This window comes from Maylandia zebra, linkage group LG7, assembly GCF_041146795.1.
Source record: "Maylandia zebra isolate NMK-2024a linkage group LG7, Mzebra_GT3a, whole genome shotgun sequence".
In the NCBI taxonomy this organism is placed as follows: Eukaryota; Metazoa; Chordata; class Actinopteri; order Cichliformes; family Cichlidae; genus Maylandia; species Maylandia zebra.
In genome coordinates, this window is record NC_135173.1 from 5365920 (window position 1) to 5389775 (window position 23856).

A 23856-nucleotide genomic window follows, 5' to 3' on the forward strand; every position below is an offset into this window, starting at 1 on the left:
CCTAGCCAGATACACACAGTTGCACATATATGCACAACCATACTGTGTCTATTATTAAGCAACAAGGAGTCAATAACAGATACAAGAAAAAAGGGAGACTAGTAAGAGAAGCTATACAGCAAAACGTTGCCATCTAGTGTCAGTCAAACAGAGAAGAGAGCCATACTTGGCCATAGCTTCCTTCACATAATCGCTCTGAATACAGCTGTTTTTCCTCTTCTCTTCTTGTTCCTTTTTTTCCAGCTGTGTCACAACTCCTCCATAGTTGCTACTCAGTCTAACTCAGTTTGTTTGTGTCTCTCCCTGCGCTTTTTCACTTTGAGAGATGCCTTCCATGTGGATTGAGCGGGGTGGAGAAAGCGACTGAAAGAAACATGGGAAATGAGCAATTTCGATTTCAAGGAAGCTACCACTTACTCTACAAGTGCTGGTCCAACCCCGTATCTTGTTTTGTTCTGTGGTCGTCGGGTCAGGACAGTGTTTTGGGGGACAGAGTGAATGTGACTGGGGCATTTGGTTTGCTCCAATGCTGTCAGCGACTGGGGCCAAGGAGAGAAACTTTGACAGCTTATTTACTACTTTAAAGAGATCTTGGCCAGCAGCCACATAAACAATAGTAGAGACCTTTCACCTGTTAAATGAGATGACTGTATGGGTTAAAGATATCTGCCTTTAACTTTTACAAAAATGTGCATGTGTGTAAGTGAATCTTTCAGATGGAAAATTACACTGACACTACTATGCTAACAGTGAAATCACTGGCTTATGTGTAAACAAAACAAGCTGCTCATTTCATGACGACTAAAGGCCGGCATCGTGAGAATACCTTGTACCATCTGTGTTCCTGCTCTCCCTTCTGCTGCAAAGTTTTTGCTCATCACCTACTTTCACTACTCTCAGCCTTATGCAGACCATCTCTGACTGTATGAAGTGAGCTTTTGTCTACAGATAAAACTCTGAGCTTGAGTGGGATTTGCACAATCATACCCAACAAAAACATGAACTTACATCAACACTTAGATCCTGCCAGTGAGTCTGGATGACTGTTAATGCACATGGATATGCCATCTTTGATTCTATCAGGTTACAATGACTGGAAAACAGCAGAGACTGGCTAGACCACTCCATGACCTTAATGTGCATTTTCTTTAGCCACTCCTTTGTTCTCTTAGCAATATTGCTTTGGGTCATTGTCATGCTGGAAGACCCATCCGCAATCTCACTTCCGTGTTCTGGCTGAGAGGAAGTACTCATCCACGATTTTATGGTACATGCCCCTTCCATTGAGCCCTCAGTGCAGTGTACACTTAACAGGAAAACAACCCAAAGCATAATGTTTCCATGTCCGTGCTTGATTGTAGGGATGGTCTTCTTTGCGTCATACTCAGCATTTCTCTTTCTCCAAACACAGCAGGTCAAGTTGATGCCAGACAGCTTGATTTTGGTTACATCTGACCACATTACTTTCCCCTAAGCCTTCTGTAAATAATTTAGATGTTCCCTGGCAAACTTAAGATGGGCCTGTACATGTGCCTTCTTGAGCAGGAGGACACTGTGGGTGATGCAATTCTTCAAACCATTATGACATAGTGTGCTAAGAAATGGTGTTCTTAGAGACTGTGGTCCCAACTGCCTTCAGTTCATTTAATAATTCTTTCTGTGCAGTGTTGAGCTGATCCGTACCTTCCTGTAATCATTCTCACCAGAAACGGCCCTAACCAATCTGGCGCCCTAGGCAAGATTTTAGGTGGCGCCCCCCCTACATCAGCAGTGTAGTGTAATGTTGTAACAAATAATATTTCTATTAAATAAGCTTTACTTTGCATTTTAATTAACGTGGGATTATTTTTTGTATTTAGAAATAATAGTACCAACTTTTTTTTTTTTTTCAACATTTGTGGCACTGGCGTGGCGCCCCCTGATGGACGGCGCCCTTAGCATTTGCCTATACGGCCTATGCCACGGGCCGGCCCTGATTCTCACCCCACCAGGCATGATCAAGCGCAATTAATGGTCGTTCTCACAAAGCCTCTTGCTGTTGATCTTGTAGCCAGAGGTGCCTCCAGAATTTTTTCACAGGGGTGGCCATATTGGGGGTGGGGGCAGTGCTGGGTAGGGAGTAATGATGGGACCAACAAATGCCAGAAATTGCACATGCTGAAATAAAAAGTAAATGTTTTTATTTCGGGGGGGGGGGGGGGGGGGCATTCCTGCTGACATCCTTGACAGCTCTTTGAGATATCTCTCTCCATATATATATATATATATATATATATATATATATATATATATATTATTAGGGGTGCAACGATATTCGTATCGATATTGAACCGTTCGATACAGTGCTTTCGGTTCGGTACGCATATGTATTGAACAATACAACATTTGTAATTTATTTTATCAATTTTCCTTCTGACGATGCTGTCTGTGTTGAGCGCTCAGTGAATCTGTGTTCGACTACTCCGCCTAGGCTGCACTGTCCAGCGCAGATCCACTGAGCGCTCAACACAGACAGCATAGTCAGAAGGAAGAGCGCAGGGCAAGCTAGCGAGACAGAAGTTAAGCTCTCCTTGCAACAGGCAAATTGAACCTCATTCAGATCTGGCGTTTGGAATTATTTTGGTTTTCATGTGACGTATGACCCTGAAGGTAAGCGAGTCATGGACTAAAGTAAAACAGTATGTTGGATGTGCCATGCAATGCTCAATTACATTGGTGTGAACTAGTGTGTTAGCGCAGTTAGCTCGTTAACGTGTTGGCCGTCTAGCCCCATGCACGGAGCGATCGGCGGTAGCTTGTTAACGGAGTTTTGCCGTGTTGTGGCGTTAAGGTCATTTCAACGAGATTAACCTGAAAGCACTAGTGGGAACACAACGAATATGACTGCACATTTACGCCGACATCATCCTAGTGCAAAGACAAAAACAACAAGCATGCTACTAACTTTAGCCGAGTCATTTAGACAGCTGTTAGCACATGATTCTCCTTATGCTGCTGAGAATATAGCCCAGAAGAAGCGGATAGTATAGCTTTTATTTTGGAAAGAGACATTTCTCTGTAATAAACTCTCTTTTCCAAAGATGAGTGATTCCTCAATCAGATACAGGGCTCGCAATATCGCTAGCCCGACGTCCCGGGGCTAGAGATTTTTTCAGTCGGGCTACCAAAATCTATCTCTTCCCTGCCCGTCGGGCTATTGTAGGAAGGAAAAATATATGTCAATGCTTTTGCATTCTTTCAGAAATGTAGCTGGCTAATTATGTCATTGGCATCGGTGAGCCACTGTCAATATGTGACATATTGAAGTCGCGTTTGAATTTGCGCTCGTTTTTTTGCTTTCACTTTGCAATCGTGCGAACTGTGTATAGAGAGCGACAGCAGTGATCTGTGAGTGATGATAATTTGTGCACCAATTCCTCTGACATCGTCTTATTAATCGTTAGCTTACTATGCAAACATGACAAGTGAAATCTCCCGCAGCTTAAACATGTGAGAGGTTGATCGCGCAGAGAATCGCTGAGCTTATGTGAGTGAGTGTGTAAAAGCATTTCAGTTCTGCTGAGCCAAATAAGACAGGTCAGGGTGAAGAAGTGACAGCCAAAGAAAAGCTTACCACAAAACGGAGAAGTTATGACAAATCAGACTATAAGGCAAAAAGAAAGTGCAGCTTTATGGTTTCATGGACAAAATAATTTCTGTGGCTGCAATATGACGAGCTAAATAACCAGGGCTGCACATAAGTGGTCCGCAGGTGCGCATTCGCTGTCAAAATAAAAAACACGCACAAGGGTTAGGGTTCAATTTAAAAACTATACTTTTGAGTTAAAATATATATTTATAATTTTAATAAACGACAAATTAAAAAGGCATGAACATTTTTTTGTATCGAAAAAATATCGAACCGTGACACCAAAGTATCAAACCGAACCGAACCGTGAATTTTGTGTATCGTTGCACCCCTAATAAATAAATATATATATATATATATATATATATATATATATATATATCTCAAAATAAATTAAAACTTTTGTATTGTTCATCAACTTTCCATTCTGACGATGCTGTCTGTGTTGAGCGCTCAGTGGATCTGCGCTCGACAGTGCAGCCTAGGCGGAGTAGTGAAACGCAGATTCACTGAGCGCAGGGCAAGCTGGCGAGACAGAAGTTAAGCTCTTGTTGCAACATGGCAAACTGAACCTCCCCCACCCTAATTCAGATCTGGCGTTTGGAACTATTTTGATTTTCATGTGACGTATGACCCTGAAGGTAAGCGCGTCATGGACTAAAGTAAAACAGTATGTTGGATGTGCCATGCAATGCTCAATTACATTGGTGGGAGCTAGTGTGTTAGCGCAGTTAGCTCGTTAACGTGTTGACACCGTCCAGCCCCACGCACGGGGCGATCCGCGGTAGCTCGTTAACGGAGATTTGCCGTGTTGTGGCGTTAACGTCATTTCAACGAGATTAACCTGAAAGCACTAGTGGGAACACAATGAATATGACTGCACATTTACTCCGACAGCATCCTAGTGCAAAGTGGAAGCAGAAAAAAAACAAGCACGCATGCTACAAACTTTACCCGAGTCATTTAGACAGCCGTTAGCCCATGATTCTCCTTATGTGTTTAATATGCTGCTGAGAATATAGCCCAGAAGAAGGGTATAGTATAGCTTTTATTTTGGAAAGTGACATTTCTCTGTAATAAACTCTCTTTTCCAAAGATGAGTGATTTCTCAATCAGATAGATTTATTTTTTATTACTTTTTTCAGCAACATTAAATTTAAAAACTGTATTTTTGAGTTAAAAAATATATTTATAATTTTAATAAATGACAAACTAAAAAGGCATGAACATTTTTTTTGTATCGAAAAAATATCGAACCGTGACACCAAAGTATCGAACCGAACCGTGAATTTTGTGTATCGTTGCACGCCTAATATATCAATTAAAAAGAAACTACCATAAAAATTCAAGACTGTTAATTTCTTTGTAAGTGAGCAAACTTCAAAATTCAGCATGGGATCAAAGAATTATTTCCTCTCCTGTATAAGAGATGCAATCAAACAACTATGAACATAAAAATTAATTAATTTTTTTTCCCCCAAATATCTGTAAGCATTATACATGACTCATGTAAGTGAAATATAATAATTTGTACTTGCATTTCTTGTTAACCTCTGCCTTTGGCATCCAGGAAGAGTGAAGCAATGCAGAGAAAAGCTAAAGAACTAAAACAGTTCTCTCAAGAATTTCAACAGCAATTTCAACATTTAGCCTCAGTTGCATTTTTTTCCAGGCACTACTGTGCAGCCACGTAGCAGAGTACTTCCTGCTGTGTATCACTTGTAAGAAAGGTCAAGTGTTATTTCCCCGAAACCATCTGAAGATTTTGTGTGAAAACAACTAAATTTACAACCACTCAGTACAAATTGAAGAGAGAATAACATTTCCTAAAAAGCTGGCAAGATGCATCTTGTATGACAAGTAAGTGACTTAAAGAGTTATTCACCAAAACACTATAAATGTCACTATAATGTTAACTAAATACCAACTTTGAGGATTGTAATCTGACTCAGAGACAAAAAATATGTTTGTTAATATGGTGTTGTTATTGAAAACACTCAATAAAATCTACATCTGTTTTTTTATAAATCTCAATCAATCTGCATGTTTTCATTTCCACCCCCATAATTATCCATAAATTGACATTGACACTATTACAGACAACTGTTAACACATCATTTATAGCATCTGTACCAGTAATTCTTAACAGGTACCTGTAAACTATCACTGTAATATCCAAATCATGACCAATGCTTTAGCTACAGATGACTTATTTTAAGAAACTTCACAAAGTGATTTACAATCCAGTGGAAAGATGAATAGGAGTTAGGAAGGCAAATGCAAATCAAAAAAATGACAGCATTCATCACTAAATCACTAAACACCCCGAAACTAAATGTCTAAATAAATCTCTAAGAAACATTTTACAGAATACAATCTAGGCTGGAAAATAACAGCACAGATGAACTATTAAAATGGTTACAGTGAATTTTCTAAATGGACAAGTGAAACGCAAAATTTCAAAGAACAAGTTTCATGTTAATGCAATGCAATTGCATTTGTCCCTAACCACCAGAAACCTCACGTTAAATTTCATCGAGTGGAAAAAGTTAGCGTTCATCCTTCAGCTTCACTGCGCTAATGTTATGCTAACGTAGCTGTTTTGATAGCAATCACGTAGGACATCATTATATACAAGCAAGTCCAACTTCAGTAACCCTGCAAACGTCACTGCTGTTTAGTTTTCTCTCTTCGTTTATGTTGGAAGTGATAGCAGAGCTGTACGTTTGTATTTTTTTCAGAAATCTCTCAGTCAGAACATGCTATATCATGTTTAGGTGAAAATTAGCGAGCTAACTTCCTGCTAACTTCTAACTCCGTTGAATTTAATAAATTCTGTTTTCATGGATGCCTGGATGTTAAACTTAATTGTTACACCTGGTAAAGCAGCAACACTGATCATTTTATTAAAGATGAAAGAATTTAGACAGTTTTTAACTCTCAGTGATGCCGCAGTGTTTGTTTGACTTTGGGACCTGAAGCAGACAGAGTTTTGGACTCATTTTACTCCGCGAGGCTCCTGACTGCGGCAGCTGTAATGCTCCGGCAATCCATCAAGCGGTGTGCTTTCATAGCTTACCAAAGTCGTACTAAAACATTTTTGACAGATTTCTGCGCGCCGTGTACTACATAAAATCGGTTCGAGGTCAGTAAGCACAACCAGAATTCATACATAAGGCACACTGTCGATTTTTGAGAAAATTAAAGGATTTTAAGTGTGCCTTATAGTGTGTAAAATACGTTATACAGAAGAAAAGAATATATCGCGATATATATCATTACCACACATGCTTCAAATTATACCGTGATATGGATTTTAGGCCATATCGCCCAGCCCTACCCTGAGCACATCGGCTTGAGTTAGCCTTCAACTGGGCCAAGTGGTGCATAAAAGCAGTCTGATTTTAAACACATTAGTCCCACTGAAAGCCAGTCAGGCTTAAAAGCAATCTGATTTACTGAAGATTTGTACCGCTGTTTTTGTCACCTCACCACCAGCACCCACCACCCAGTTTCACACACATAGAGCCTCTTTCCCCTCCCCCTGATTGCTCTGCCCAGTCTCTGGACCTCCCTGTTCTGGCACGGCTCCATCATGGCCTTGGTCACCTCCCTAGCTCACCCTTAAAGCCCCTCATACTTGTACACACTTTCCCACACACAATGCACATTTCACACATGCAGAAACAGCCCCCCCCCCCCAGTACTGGGGTGCCCCCTAAGCCTAAGGAAAATGGCCGTCACGGAACCCTGCAAAACGGGAGGCCTCCCCTCAACCACAAACCTAGAGTAAGGAATGAGAGAGGGGGCAAACGTATTACTGCTGCAATATTAGCTGATGTGCAGGGGGAGGAGGGGGGAGCCAAGGATGAGGGTAGTAGAACGGGGGTACCACAGTGTGAGCATCTACCCACAGAAAACTCTTCCACATGTGGAGTCAATTAGGCACAATCTTGTTTTCTACCAACTGCTGCAAAAGAAACAAGAGTTTTCTGGGCCTTTGTGTTTGAGAGTGTGTGAACGTGTGCGTACGTGTATACTTAAGAAAGTTAAGTACTATAGGAAAGGGTGAGGAGAAATCATGTTTTTTACAAAAATCAGCCAGAGAATTTAGACAGGGTTTTGGTTTTTATATCTAGCCATTTAGCAGCAAAGAGACAGCAAATCTTCATTTCTGCATGCAGTTAAGTGTGCACGACTTGACAAACCTGCAACATGAATGTGACTAGGGAGCAAATGACACTCAAAGAAAAACATCTATCCTCTAGGGCTCATTATGCATGAATGATGCACATGTCACAGGTGTGTGTACCCAAGTGTGCGCAGTGTTCTGCATCCTCCTACCTACAATGGTGGTGCATGTCTGGTGAGACAGAAGCGTCACTACTAACTGTGCTGGGAATTCCTGCCACACACAAAATCACAAGCCACTGCCTTAGTGTTAGACAAGAGGAAGTCTCCCCTTTAAAAGATTCATGGCTGCTTCAATTATGTATCCTCTTTTTCATCCTCTTTTGTCATGTTTAGACAGTTTTCATTATTCATCCATTTCAAGATTGATGGCACCCGGTCGGGTGGGCGGTGCAGTATATACAAGTGTCTACCCCAGTGTTGATTTACCTGGGCAAGATCAAAACAGCAGTCACAAAACAAAAATTGCACAAAACTTGCTTTTCATACAGATCAAAGGGCCATTAATAAGGTGACTTTAGTGATGTTTTATTTTGCAAGTGGTGGGTGAGGGATGTACAAATACTAACAGACTTTAAGCTTTAGTGAAATGATCAAGAATACTCACGTAAAGGTCTGGAGGCAACAGCTTTCTAAGTGAACATGACTGCTCCATCCAACCATATCTCAATATTTGTTGTAAAAAGTCTCATATGAAACCAAAGAGACTGTCTTGCGCTTAACTTTTACCCCAACCCATTTTTCAAGAAGGCTGCCCGAGCGTGTGAGCCGTACGGGTGGGAGCTGTAGCTGATGTAGCTGTTCAAGGATGTTTGTGATAATACCGTAAATTTAATCTGCGATAACAACTTGCAATCCATCCTTTTGGAATGAGCTACCATCATTGATAACATGACAAAGCACAAATCAAAAGCAAGCACAAAAGTAGCATAGATCGTTTTTTTTCATTGGACATTGCAAATAAACGTATAACATGATGGCTTAACATTTTAGTCTAACAATAACTAAAGTAACTTCATCTTGTAACTCTTCAAGAGGCTGCACAACATTATCACATAATAAAACGGAAATTAAAAATTATTTCCTAACTAAAATGTTGCCACTTGGGTCAAGCTTTTTGCCCAGCTGCTTAAATCCCTCCTTGTCCACCTGATGCACCAACTGCATCAGTAATTTTCATCCACCGTCTGCTCTTCCTGTCACATGGAGCACAATCAGCGAGTGTTCCCCTGATGCTCGGTTGACTCATTTGTTTACTTCACCAGCTGCTAGTATCTCCCCCTCACATGCCATCATAGCTTCATCTACTCAATGGTGTGCTTCTGCCTCAAAAATTATTATAAGTTTGTTATTTCTACAGTTTTCTTGCATATTTTGCAAAGCCCCTTGCTTTGATTGAGGCTTGACCTCTTGCGGCCAAATGGCTTCCATACTCCTGAAGTATCTCTCCTTTCAGGTAGTAAATTTTCTTCAAAAAAATGACATGCTGCTCTCGCTCTCAGACATATCTGGCCTTGCTCTGTTTTGCGTGCTCTTCACGGTTCATGGTGTAGCTTTATAATTTAAATTACACTTATTTCAATCACGTAAACATTTATTCCAGGATTACCATGTACAGTAGGATATGGCAAAGCCCTGGTGAGGTGCACAGGAAAAAGATTCAAATTATAGATATGAGATAATATGATGCGCGTGGTTTATTCTCAAGAACAAAGGAAGAATGTCAGGTAAAGAAACTGTACTTCTCAAGCATGTGTATAAGGAAGAGTGAATTAAGGATGTAGCCTTCAAAGCCAACTGCAGGACAATGCAACATACCCATCTCAACCAACCCCAGTTCTTCCCTTTAAAAAAAGCCCACAAGAAAAAAAGATTAAAGTTCAATGCCCCCAAAATGCCCCCACAGTAAGAAACACACACACACACACGAGCGCACACACACACACACACACACACAGCTGGCCGTCCAAGAAAAAAAAGAGAGCGTTATTGTGGTGAGGTCTCTGCCTTGCACTGTGTACTGGGTAGGAGTCTGTGAGCTATAGCTACACTACACACTAACCAGAAGAGATAGGAGTAAAAGGATAAGTGTGTGTGTTTATGTTTTCTCACCAGCTGAACGTAGGCTACTTTATAATCTGGTTGCTTAACCTTCTGGTTTAGATGATTTCTTTTCTTGTTGGACCCTGAAAAAGAGAAAGAGCAGCAGGTATTACTTTTGAAGGTAAACTAGAAAGAGAACATAGGGACAAAATGATGATATTTATGAATATAGTGAGAGCATGACTAAGCAAAAATAACAGTATAATGTTAAAAGAAATGAATATCATTATGGCTTATCAGTTACAGACTTATAGTCTCTAGTATGGTACCAGTATTATTCTCTGTGGGCAGTGTTGCAACATTTTTAGCTGTACTACGAGTCAGTCAACAAAACGTGTAAAGCACTAATTATCTGCCCAGAAATTACAACAGTGTGCTCCATTCCTTTCTGAACAACACCAAGGAGTCTAGTGAGTGTTTTTCTTTTTTTGGTTTTTTTTTTTTAAGCAAGAAGCTCTAGCTACATCAAACAACAAGGGACGAGCACAGGGTGACAAAAGCCCAGGAAGCAGTGGACTTGAGCTTAATTTGTGCTACCACAAATATGTCCATTTGCGTATGCATTTCCCTAGGGAGTGGTATGGAGAGGGGTTTTAAACAAAGCAAACGTACTCCCCATGCAGTCCTCAAAAATCCCAACTGCACGTTGCTGGACGAGGATGACAACATGTGTCAGCTGAACACTAATTGGTTGACAAGTGAGCCAGAACGGCGAAAGCAGTGACAGTGAAGTTCACCACAAAAAGGAGATGGGGGAAAAAAAATAAGCTTTTTGTATATTTTCAGCAGCTGGCTGACTGACCAACAACAGTACAAGCAAGAGTTTCCCACAGACTAGTTTTACCACATACTTTGTACGCTGTCCCTATCGACAACAGACACTCTCTACAGGTAGATGAGCTGTCCATGGACTGCCAGGAGACTTCCAGTGCATTACCACTGCTGATCCTTAACTTCAGCATTACACAATTTCAAGTCATTGAAAGAACAAAATAATTTTATGTGTTCTTTCAATTTCTCTGGATGGATCTTTGCTATAATTAATTATTTAAATTAATTAAATAATTTCCCCCAGGGATCAATAAAGTATTCTGATTCTGATTCTATCCAAAGGTTCCCTTTCTGGAATCTTGGCTTCAGATAAACTAAAGTGGTTTGTCTGAACTTTGAAAACGAGGTGAAAGTGAACTATTGCAAAAAACGAACAAAGGGTTATCTTCTCTTCATAGTGGCTAAAAGCCAAAGTTATAATTGAAAATGTGTGGAAAAGGACAAACCAATCTTGTTTACCATGTAGTGCTGGTTAACCTCTTTCACAACTGCAGGTGATGATGACATCATCCTCATTCCTTTCAGACCTCTCTGGGTTTGAAAGTCAGGGAACCGGGTAACTGCTGAGTGCGTGCATGTGTAGGGATACCACATGTGTGTGGAGGCAGGCTAGGGACTTAACTTCAAATAAATCAAAGAGATTTTTTGAGGCCCTAGATACAGGTATACACATCTTTACATTACAACAAAAACTACAATGATGACGGATACTAACCAGCGCATCAAATGGTCCATCTCTCCCATAGAACTCTAATCTCAATAAGACCCCAGTGGTCAAGTCAACAGGCCCTCTGAGTAACTGCCATTTCCATGGGAACAGTTTATGACATTCAAAAACAAGGGAAACATTCCCCTGTAGTGAGTCATTCGTGAGTGTGTGTCCATGCCTATGTGTGTGTGGTACGTGTAGCTAGTAATCACTAGCCGGGCAGCCCACTGCTCAGGGCTTTCCCTGAGCAGGGTTGTAAAACACACCCCACCACCACCTCCACCACGCTGGCTAAGTGGAGGCCCCTAAGTGGGTGGGAGATGAAGGTAAAAAAAAAAGTGTGTGTGTGTGTATATGTTTGCCATTAGGTTGCTGAGGAAATCCACAGGGAAATGCTACAACCTTTGAAATAGCAAGGTACGACCCTGACCAGTTCTGTCATAAAACATCGAAAGGTCTTTGAAAACCCACAAACAAGTGCATAATACCTCGAAAAGATATAAAAGAAAGTATATTTCCCTTGGTTTCCTTTCCCAACGTATACAGACACACAGACAGACCTTTCATACAACACTCGCAAACGCAAGCACAATTCCTCCCTCTTTGAGATTGCGGTTTGGCAGCCAGCTATCACGTTACAAATCCCAGACCAGAGGAGTAACCATGGCAACTCCTTCCAAAATACCCCTGCCGCATATGGAGGGAAGAAAGGGTTGTTTTGCGCCCCTTACTCTCCTCAGCTTGCTCCCGTCTTTACACTGCAAATGGAGTGGAACCCCTGACGCAGACAGGGATACCTTCTCTGACGTACCTAAGGATAACCGGGGCCCTCAGCTAGTCTTACTTCTCTGACCGACTCTATCCCCCAAAATCTCCCTTCTTTCCTTCTTCTCAACCAAGGAGCTTTTCTCTTAGCTTCTAATGACACAACTCAAATAAACAGTTCTAATTGGTTCCTCAGACTGCAGGCTAGGCTAAGCTTGGCACCTCTCTCTGCCAGAAGTGGAGGGGTGTTCTCCTCTTGGACCTTCAGAGCTAGCAAAGAAGGGTCTTAGCATCTCTCCATCTTCAAGCAATTCAATTCTCCTTTTCCTCTGTTCTATCATGAACTTGCAGATTCCTAGAATTATACTGAGCCCCTAAAAACTTAAGCCATTAACTCACCCATAAAAAGCCAATAGGATTACTAAATCAATGATAAAACTGGGTTTGGCTCTGAAATTATCCCTGACAGGGGCGCAGGACTCAGGGATTCGAGGTTGGGATGAGGAGGGGACGAAGCAGCAAGTTTATAAGTGAATAGCATGTGTTTATGTGGAGGGAGCATGGGGTGTCCTGGGACAGCTGGAGTGCTGCAGCAGCAGATCGTCAGATAAGCAGCTGTGTGTGTTAAGGAGAAAGGAGAGCCAGGCACGCTAACCACCACCGCAACTAGCCGCTGGAAAACACTCCCGCTGCTGCATGTCAGTGGAAGGCAGTCTACATTGTAAGCTTAAATTGCTAATCACCGCTAACCACTGCTGACAGTCTCCAAAAATGAACCAATTAGACTTTATGTTTCCTAAAACCCTGCTTCTGTGAACCTCAGTGCTATATAAAAAAAACAATTAAAACAATTCTCACAATAGAGAATTAGAATTATCATGGGGGAAAAGAAGAGTAACAATATAACCTCATGATTACAAATAATTTCCAGTAAAACCAGCACAAGTCAGAAACAGTTTTAAAAGATTTATATTAGGGTTTTTAGCTCCTTTGAAAAGTTTTGCAAACTCTTGAGGCTTTTATTGTGAATTAAATAAAAAAAATAAATTAAACAAAAATGAATCGCTGCCAAGTTAAATTTTTAGACGTTTGATAAATTATTTAAAGAAATGTAGACGTGTTTAAATACTTTATAGAAATATTTTTTGCCTACCCTGTAGGACGTAATGAGCTAGTAACATCATGTCACAAGTACCAGCATGTCACAAGTCTGCTATGAATATGCTCAGTTATTTGAGCAATTTGGGTGGGGGGGGTAATCTCTGAAGAATAACTTCCAGTGAACATCAAAGTACCGTATTTCCCAGACTACAAAGCGCACCTGAATATTAGCCGCACAAGCTAAAATCAGGGGAAAATCCTGTTTTGTACATACATTAGCCGCACCTGACCAAAAGCCGCAGGTGTTTCAATGTTGACTTATCATATGTAAGAGAATATGCACATAGGGAATTGTCAGGAAAGAGATGGCTGTTTGGAGACACACCCCTTTTATTAATATTTTGAAAAACAAGTTATGGGTACACATTTGCATAACTTTTTAGGTATATGTACAAGTAGCGGTAATTACAAGTACGAAACATGTACTGTGCTTCATAAATGAGTAACAAATGTAGTACATAACAATAACCTGCAGCACACCAGAAAAATAGATCCGGACTACCTTTTAGGCTCAGGTGCAGTGACACGGCTTTAACAAGAAGAAAAGTCAGTCATTCACCACCATCTTTCTGCGCACTAAAACCACCAAAGTCCTCTTCTCCAGTGTCGGATACGAACAGGCTCAGGATGGCTACGTCTACACTCTCAGCTCCTTTCCTTCGTTGTCACTTTCAAAACCAAAGAAATCCTCGTTGTCAGTGTCAGAGTCGAACACCCTCAGAAGGGCCGTGGCGGTGTCCTCCTCTCCATCATGCAGCAGTCCAGCCCTTCGAAATCCGTTGGTGATCATGGATGTTTTCGCACTTTTCCACGCTGTCAGATTCCACCGGTGGAGTTGAGCATAACTTGCTTTTCGCAAGTTTATCGCCGCTCGTCATCCACGACTCCCACTGAACGCATAGCGCTACTTTGAAGTTTGTTTTTCGCGCTACTTGTACAGCACTATGTTGCCTGGCGGATGGACATGTGACAAACATACCACTCTTGAACCCCGATACTGTGTGTCTGATCACATGCCCTTCCGCCAGGCAACGTAGTGCCGTACAACAGCGGAACAAACAAAACAAATCGTCTTACGATATGACAAAAATCACGGACAATCCATAGAAAAGCCGCACCTGACTAAAAGCCGCAGGGTTCAAAGCTTGTGCAAAAAGTAGCGGCTTATAGCCCGACAATTACGGTATATGTTTTTGAAATGCTTGTCCCTATTAAAAATTATGAAATTACATTTACATAATTTAATTAAGTAAATGCATTACATTTTAATATGGCAGTAATTTGGTATAACATTACCAAATTACTACACCAGATAACCAAATATGGGGCCGTACAGATAGATAGCACCAGGCAGAAAGTACACAGAAGTAGTTTTGCAAGTTTCAATCAATGCTTTGATCAAACATCCTGCTAGTTACAGACAAGACTTGTTTATACATTGCAAGCAACACTGAAAACATAAGAACTCAATGGGAAAAATCATGTTGATATCTACACTGATATGGACTGGGTAATGTGTTAGGAACAAAAGACAAGTGAATAGTTTAATGAAAATCATCAACCTAGAGAGGGTTGAATTCAAAGACACCACAAAAATCCAAATAAATAAAATGCCGTGGGCGTCTCCATTTTGCCGAAATTTCAGTGCAACAAGTCAAAATGCTTCACAGGAATTTGTGTGGCCCCAAGTGCTTTTATGCATGCCTGACAACATCGGAGCCTGCTGCTAATGAGACGACGGGTGCTGTCCTGGGATCTGGCCCAGGGCATCACTGAGCAGTTACACAGTCTAAAGTGCAACATGGTAGCGTCAGTGCCTGTCTACTTTCCCTATATGGGACCGGGCATTGTCATGCACCAAGAGGAACCCAAGACCCACTGCACCAGTGTAGAGTCTGACAATAGTTCCAAGGATTTCATCCTGATACCTACTGGCAGTCTGGGTGCTGTTGGCTACCCTGTAGGGTTCTGTGCATGCCTCCATGGATATGCCTCTCCACCACCAAATCGGTCACGGTGAACAACATTAGTGGCAGGCATTCTCCACAGCTTCTGCAGACCCTTTCACATCTGTCACATGTGCTCAGGGTGAATCTGCTCTGTGAAAAGAACAGGGCGCCAGTGGTAGACCTATCAGTTCTGGTATTGTATGTTCAATGCCAATCGAGCTCTACAGTGCTGGACAGTGAGCACACGGCACACTAGAGGATGTCAGAGTCTCATGAAGTCTGATCGCTTGGTCAGACACATTCACAACAGTGGCCTGCTGAAGGTCATTTTGTAGGGCTTTAACACTGCTCACTCTGTCCCCCTTGCACAAAAGGACCAAATGCCAGTCCTGCTGACAGGTTAAGGACCTACGGTTATGTCCAACTGTCAGAAAAGACCAAGAGGTAAAAAAATGTCAGTGACCTCCACCTGTAAAACCATTCCTTGTTTTGGGGGTTGATTACCAACTCCCTGTGGTACTTAACTGATCAGATCATATTTCCAGACGTTTAACTGACTTGATGCTATACTCTGATTAAAAACTGTTACTTTATTTTTTTGAACAGTCCATTTCGATACATCTTCACTGTAAGGGTGAACTGTGTTTAGTGTGTAACAAGATTTGTGTACCGAGTTACACATCACAAAAAAAAGTTTCATATTTAGTTTGCACATAGTCCATTACTTATATGCAAATCTTTTATGTTGTACTTAAGTCATGCATTCGGTTTGAAATCAAAATATTTATACCACGTATGCATGTGTGCGTGTGTGTGTGCGAGCGCATCTACCCCACTGACTCAGAACAGCTGCATTACAACTTTAGGATTTTAATTTGGATGAAATATTTGTGGCTTGGTATTGCATACCAGGAATCAAGTGTTTTCACCACCCTCTCCCAATGTTTTGGACTGACTAAGCCTTTAGACGCATGCAAAGTCATGATGTTTGTATGTTTTTCCACCACTGGCATCAACTGTGTTGGTGTTGCCCGTACAACATCATATTTATGATGCACTAGTGTCATTATAGAAACTGATTAAAATGTGATGAGGGAAAAGAAAGCCAATTATAAACTCAAAATAAATACTTTATTCATCCAAAAAGACTGGGAAATGACTGAGTTACAGCACCAAGCACTTGAAAAACAACTTAGCTCAATAAAAAAATACAATAACACTGAAGAAAATAGCTCATAAAGGTAAATGATTACATTAAATGATGAGCGTAATTAAATGGTTTAATAAATAAAGCGAATAAATATAACATGAATATAAAAAATAAAATAAAAAATCAGTACACACACACACACACACACACACACACACACACACACATATATATATATACATACACATATATATATATATATACACACATACACATATACACATACACATACACATACATATACACATACACATATATATATATACACATATATATATACACATATACACATACACATACACATATATATATACACATACACATATATATATACACATATATATATATATATATATATATATATATATATATAAAGAAGGAGCCCATTTTAGCACTATAGTACTTGAGGCTCAAACACCAAATGTAAAGAACATCCCAATCAAAAACTTTTTTCCATTTAAATTAGCTGTCATGGCCGCATTTATCAGAAGAAAAGCAGAAGATTACAATGAAGATGAAAATAAGAAAGAGTAGAAACACCCAAAAAAACGATGGTGCTTGTATCCCATTTAGAGCTGAGCAAACACACTTTCATCCCAAACAACAAAAACAAAGAGATAAGGCCAACCCTGGCAATAACATGATGATATTTTGCGAAACAGTACAATCACTCCAAATTCTGAAAAAGTTACAGGCCCTCTGTGCTTGAGTGCAAAGAAATGAGAAGACTCACCAAACTGTATCCTGGTGCGGACAACTCCCACAGGGACATTATAGATCTTCTCCAAGTAGTTCTTTATATCGTACTTGGTCATTCTGTCCAGATATACCCAGAAAAATAGAAAACAGAACAGAGGTTATGGAGGCTTCCAAGAATAAGGCGTTGCATATGATAAGGATTAATCTGGACGTGTGTTTGGAGACACAACAGGCCGAGAAAAAATCTTTGCGGTTAAAGTCGAGCCCTTGCAGGCTTACATACTGGATCACTGTTGATCATATAATGCCACATTCACTTAACTGACACCTACATAGAAATGATGCAGCTCATTTCCACATTGCATTCCCATAAACTTTGTTGTTATATTATCAAATGTAACGGACAGGACACTCTCGTACAAACCCATATTCAGCTTTTATTCTATGGACCGTAAAGTGGAGAGGAGAAATGTGAGTGTCAGTGTTCATCCAATTAGCTGTCTGCAAGTATTGATCGCGTCCTGTGAAACCCTACACAGGAAGTGGGCCTGGCACCAACTGATCCGGCAGGCCAGCCTAGCTAAAGCTAGCCTGCTGGGCAGCATTTGAAGCAGATTCCTCTGACTAGGGAAAGAAAGGCTTTTAACTGCTAATCAATCAAGCCAATTGGATTAGCCTGGTAGAAAGCACTTCCCAAATGCGTCTGACAAAGTGCTTAATAGCGACGTTGTGGTCTGACATGAGTGCCTCGGATATGGCATCTTCTATCACCTCATACGTTTCTTTAATAGAACAGGATAATGTAATATTCACCGTTTTTCCAAGGTGACGGCCCGATACCTTGAGTTGTTGTAACAATATTAGCTGAGGCAAACATTTGCATGAGAAAACCCCATCTGTGAATACAAAGACTCTTTGTACTTAAGAGTGATGTAATATATGTTCCCATGCTATACAAACAATTGCCTTTTCCCCCTATAATAGACTAAAGTTTGGCAAACCTGACATTGGTGCAGAAGTAAAACCTTCTCTTTGACCCTCTAAGATTTGTGCATTGAGGCCTTGCTCTTTTTGATACTTGAATAAGAATTTCCACATTCAAATCCACCATTTAATCAAAATATATGGCTTGATATAGTGATTTGACCATCACAGGGTTTCTACTAAACATCAACTTCAGAGAGTTGCCCAGCTATGAAAAGTGAGAACCAACTTGGCAGTGAGTTTCATCCTCTCAACATTCAATCGTGGTCCTGGTCCACTAGGGGCATTAGTGTGAAGAGGCTTCTGCTTTACTGTGACAAAAAAGGATCTCGTTGACAGCATTTCTAGATGCATTTGTCTCTACTGTCAAGAGGAAAAAGATGTGGCATGCAAATCCGTCTTCTGCTCCATTTACGCTCCCCCCCCTCCACCATAACTACTGTCTCACAGTGTGTGTGCCAGAGGGCAGTGAAGCACAGCAAAGTGACCAGGGGTACGTCAGATCAGGAGGGGAAGAAAGACTGATTACACAGTCGGGTTTTCCTAGAAAGCAGTTGCGTGGAACTGGAAGAGAAGAAAGTGGCTTAGAGGCCACTGAGGTCTCTTCTGGATCATTAGCACAGTGAACTGATCCTGATTAATGAGGAGAATATTTCTAAATCCCAACTGCTTTTACAACTAAAATTATCCCGCCACCACAAACACAGCAATGGCATCCATCATAGAAAAAAAGAGTTCTATTACCAGGTTATATAAATTTCTGTTTTTGGGGGGGTAGAGCTAAAGTTTCTGCTGCTGGATACAAGAGCTTCTAGTGTATATTTACAAACCGCGATTCATGTTTGTATTATGTTATGTACTTTGCAACAACTGTCTTCCAAACTATAACTCTTTGCAAAAAAGTTGTGATACATGTAAAATGGAAATATTAAAAATAAAAAAAATTTGCAATGACTCGAAAATCATTCAAATTGAATATTTAATTAAAACTAGTGCAAAGACAACATGTAAAATCGTGAAACGGTGGATATTTTTCCGTTTATACACCGTTTTTATACACTACCATTTCTTTTCTTTTTTAATAATCACATCTTTAATTTGACCTCAGTTGCTTTGTGTGTTGTATCACCTTTTGCTAACTGTAACCATTCATACACAAATTGCTGTGATTAGTGTAAACAAATGGTTGTCCCACCATGTGTTTGGGCCATCTCTTATTATTTTTTTCTGTGTTTGCTTCTTAAAGCCCAAAATGCTTTAACTGGCCATTGTGGAAAAGAGCAAATGAACAGAACCTAAATTGAAACCGAAGCTCGCTGTGAAACAGCCATGCTGAAGTAATGAGGGTACCTGTTTATGTGGACTGATCGGCAGAAATGTGACATATCAAGCACCAACATGAGTTTGTTTATTTGACATTAGTCACTTCATGTACCAAAACAAACAAACAAACAAACAAACAAACAGAAAAACTGTTATCCAAGTTTTTGGCACTCATTTGTAACCACAAGCAGACAAAAACTGATGAGGTTGTGTTTTTTCTGTTCATTGTGTATTGTGTGGAGTTAACTGATAAATAAAATCTCTTTATGGCATTAGTTGTATATCTAACTGCTTTGCATTTTTATACAGTACTCTAAATTCATACACACACTTGACAGGGGTTGCATGAGATAGCTGTTTTTCCTGTGACCTGAGTCAATACATAACTCCCATCTCAGCTACAAACCAGGACCCAATCTGAAAGAAAGCCTTGGGCTGAAAGCTGAGGAGAAAATGTCAAGTTAAGTGTGCACATAAACAAGGCTAAACTTAGACAAAGGGCGTGGCGTCTCCAGCAGCGATGCAGGCAGCATCTGATCATCATCCCAGTATAAACACCCATCTGACTCCACAAGCTAACCTTTCGCACTTCTGCCTCTCAGGAAGAATGAAAACCTGTCTCCAGCAACTGCTAAGGCTAACGGCATCGTTCCTCAGCAACTGGTATATATTTATACGCAAACACTCATGCTACAAAGATTCCTCAGCCAAGACGATGAAAGAACTCCAAACACAAAACCTAGAAGGGCATCAGATGACGCAGACGATGGATTAGGTTCAATTATGGTCCGTTGTTGCCAAGCAGGTTTAATTCAGGAACACTAGCTTCATTGTCAGAAAACAGTTTAAAAAAGTTATATTGTTCTGCATTGTTAAAGGGGGAGTGTAAAGGGAGACAAGGGACCTTGATCTAATATCATGCAGTGTTAAAGAAAGAAGGGCTGGAAGCAGGATGACATAAACGAGGTAAAGCTTTTGAAGCTTTTGCTCTGTCTGGCTGTGACACGATTGTTTATGTGCGACAATAAAGCAGATTCATCAATCTGCAGATTAACCTACTTGCAGTTGCTTTCAGATGTAATCTCTCACTTGCAAAGAATCTACAAGCTTCTGGATCGTTCCTATTCTGAAATGTGGGCTAACTCGCATAGAGCCAAAAAGATTATCAGTATCACATCCACTGGTTTTAGGTAGTCAATTTACACCTGTGCTCTGAAAGCATGAAAGAAGTAGGTGAAAGGACACATTTGAAAAAGAGCAAGAGGTGGCTTTGACAGTGTATGACAATACTGAAAAACTCCCATTAGAACTGCTATCCTTAATGTGTCAACAAAATCTCAATTTTCTGTAATAAGCTATGACAACCTGGTACCCAAGTTGAATTCAATTCAGTTCTACTTATATAGCATCAATTCACAATAAGAGTCCCTTCAATTTGCCTTTATATTGAAGGGTCATGGTTAGGGATGGGTATCGTTTAGGTTTTATCCGATACCGGTGCCAAATCGGTACTTTTGAAACGGTGCCGGTGCTTAAACGGTGCTCAAACCGGTGCTTAAAGAATGGAGAACACAAAATTGGTCCAAAAACCTCTCATGTTCAGCTGTTTTTTTTGTAAAAAGATAACAATGTTAGCCTTTTCTGCAGCTATAGGGCATATATGGTATCACTCTTGGCTGGAAGCAGTGCTTAAACAATGGAAAAAACACAAACTTTGTCCAAAAACCTCTCATGTTTAACTGTTTTCCACTTTTTCTTTGGTCATTTTAGCCTTTTTGGCCAGGGTGAAGGGAGTATCTGCCATCAAACAAGAAGACAGCCGCATGTAACTATGACGGTGTTTGCTAGTTCACCTTACATGCATTAATTTAATAACGTGGTTAGTCTACTCAACGTAAATTACACACGAACAACATTAAGCTACTCACGCAGAGAAGAACGGCTGCTGCTGCATCATCATCCGTCATCATTTCTGCTACACTGGCAGGGCTAGGGGCCAGGACTCTCCTCTTCGGGTTTTTGGGGGATGTTGCTAACTGCGGGTCCGATAACAGGCACCACACCCGCAGTAGATGCGCTCGGTGTGAGGTCTCGCAGCAAGCTATCAAATACGGCGCATTTTTCGGCTTTAAAAAAAAAACGCTATGCGTCGCCAGGTGTTTCATCGGATTCGAGGTGTTACCTCCTTTGACAGTATCACAGTATCAGCTTAAAGCACTTGTTGCAGGCTGCTGAGTTTGCATATTTTGCTGTGAAGTACAGCCAGACTTTTGACCGCTTCGCCTGTGTGTATCACATCTCAGGGAAAAAAAGCACCGAAATGTGCGCTGTTTTTCGGTCTGGTTACTACCGTTTATGTCAGAATCGGTGCCATCATGGCACCAGATACCGGTACTAGGGCTGCTCGATTATGGCAAAAATGATAATCACGATTATTTTCACTGAAATTGAGATCTCGATTATTTGACGATATTTAACCCTTTAAGACCTACTATAGAACCAAGTCCGCCAGAGCTTATATTATTTTTTTACATGTTGTAGTGCCATTTGTGGGAGCATTTCAAGTTGCTATACATCAATACAACTGTTATAGCCCATATTTTAATAATATGTATTCATTAAGTCCACAGTAACTACATTAATTGCAAAAAAGTGCAATAAACTACAAAAAAATGTAAAATCATTTTGGTTTTTTTTAACATATATTTCTACTTGGAGAAATTTAAGAGGCTTATCCCTCAAAACTTTAAATACAAAAAAGTTGCAAAAAATAGTTTACAACAGCAGGAAATTTATTTTGAGTGTCTTCATAGTTTTATTTTGGAGATATAGCAATTTTTATATACACTGCAGGAAAAACAAAAAAAACAATCCTATGATGCAAAGAAAACAGCATGTGCATCAAAATAAACTATTTCCAGCAGTGCAATTCGAGTTCTAAGCATCCCAGAAACTATTCAGAAAAGTCAAACATGACTTATAAAAACACCAGTATAGGCTTTTAAGGCCTACAAGTAAAAAACTAAATTTTCCGCGAAATGACGTCACTTCCTGTTTCGGGCAGGAAGTGACGTGCGATAGTTTGCGCTGACGTCTGTTTCACTGTGGGAAGTGTTACGAACAGCTGATCGGATCGGCAAAGCGTGTTTCTGGAATATTATGTTTTTGTTCCTGCAAGCGCTTTTTATGGAAGGAAACCGTGACCGAGGACAAGCTGATGGCATGAGATGTAAGTTTCATATGCAAAATAATTATTGCGCTAGCTTACATGGTTCAGGTTCTACAGGGATTTAAACATAGTTACACAAAACGGAGCGTGCTGCTCTGACAGGCTTTAAAGGGTTAACAATAACAATGTATTGAATAATGACTTTAAAAAATTATAATATGTTTGCAATATAAAAAATAAATGAAAAATGTAAACATCTAAGTTTAGTGAACTTTGCAGTGTTGCTCTGTGGTGCAGCTACGACACCGTAGAAAAGTTTACACACTATGTCTACTTGACACATCTGACTCCGCGAACCCATAATGTTTCCAAACCACTGAAGTTTTTTTTTACATCTCTTTTCAACCAACGGCAGTCACTCTCCTCTCCAAATAACTTCTGCTTAGCTTTCCGAGCTTCCCTCGGGTCCTCTTAATTGTTGTGACGCTGTTCGAAATGCGGAGAGGTGCGCTCGATTTGCCACACGGAGCAGCGCGAGAGTAAAGCACGAGGGAGGTGCTAATAATCGGCTCAGTCATTTTTAATGATCGTTGAAAGCCCAGATCGTAATCATGATTAAAATTCGATTAATTGAGCAGCCCTAACCGGTACCCATCCCTAGTCATGGTGATTCATATGTCAAGTATTAAGTTCCACTATAGTACCGTGCAAAAGTCTTAAACCAGCCCCATTTCTTTATATTTTGTTTCTGAGCATCTTGCAGTTTTTTAAAACAGTCTTGAGCAATAGTTTTCCAGGCTTTCCCAAAGTCTTTCAAAGTGTTTTTCTGGACATTGGCTGCTTTTTCACTCCAGTACTTTATTTTTTTCAGAGGAATATTCGTTGTTTGTTAAGCTACTTAATACTTACATATGAATCACTCAATCGCAAAAGAGGCACCTTAGTCAGGGATGGGCCAGTGTTGGGTCTACACAGACAACTTAGCAAACTTAGCAACTTATACTCTGTCTACAGCAGATGAACGGCCTTTCCATTGATCCGCAACCTGTTAATTTAAGTAATAATAGATGCATTATCATCATAGTCTAAATGGAAGGGTGACTGTCAAGAAGCCATTCTAAAGGATATCAAAAC

At 40.4% G+C, this 23856-nt stretch overlaps 1 protein-coding gene across 1 annotated transcript in view; it reads right to left on the reverse strand.

The window, feature by feature from the left end:
• The window catches only part of mrpl23 (mitochondrial ribosomal protein L23), a 50393-nt gene that overhangs the window by 19169 nt on the left and 7368 nt on the right, over nt 1–23856 (reverse strand). Inside the window, exons 3-4 of the mRNA XM_004563367.2 lie at nt 17281–17363; nt 9932–10005 (exon numbers count right to left, since the gene is read on the reverse strand). Coding sequence (XP_004563424.1) covers nt 9932–10005; nt 17281–17363 — 157 coding nt within the window. The remainder of the gene's footprint in view (nt 1–9931; nt 10006–17280; nt 17364–23856) is intronic.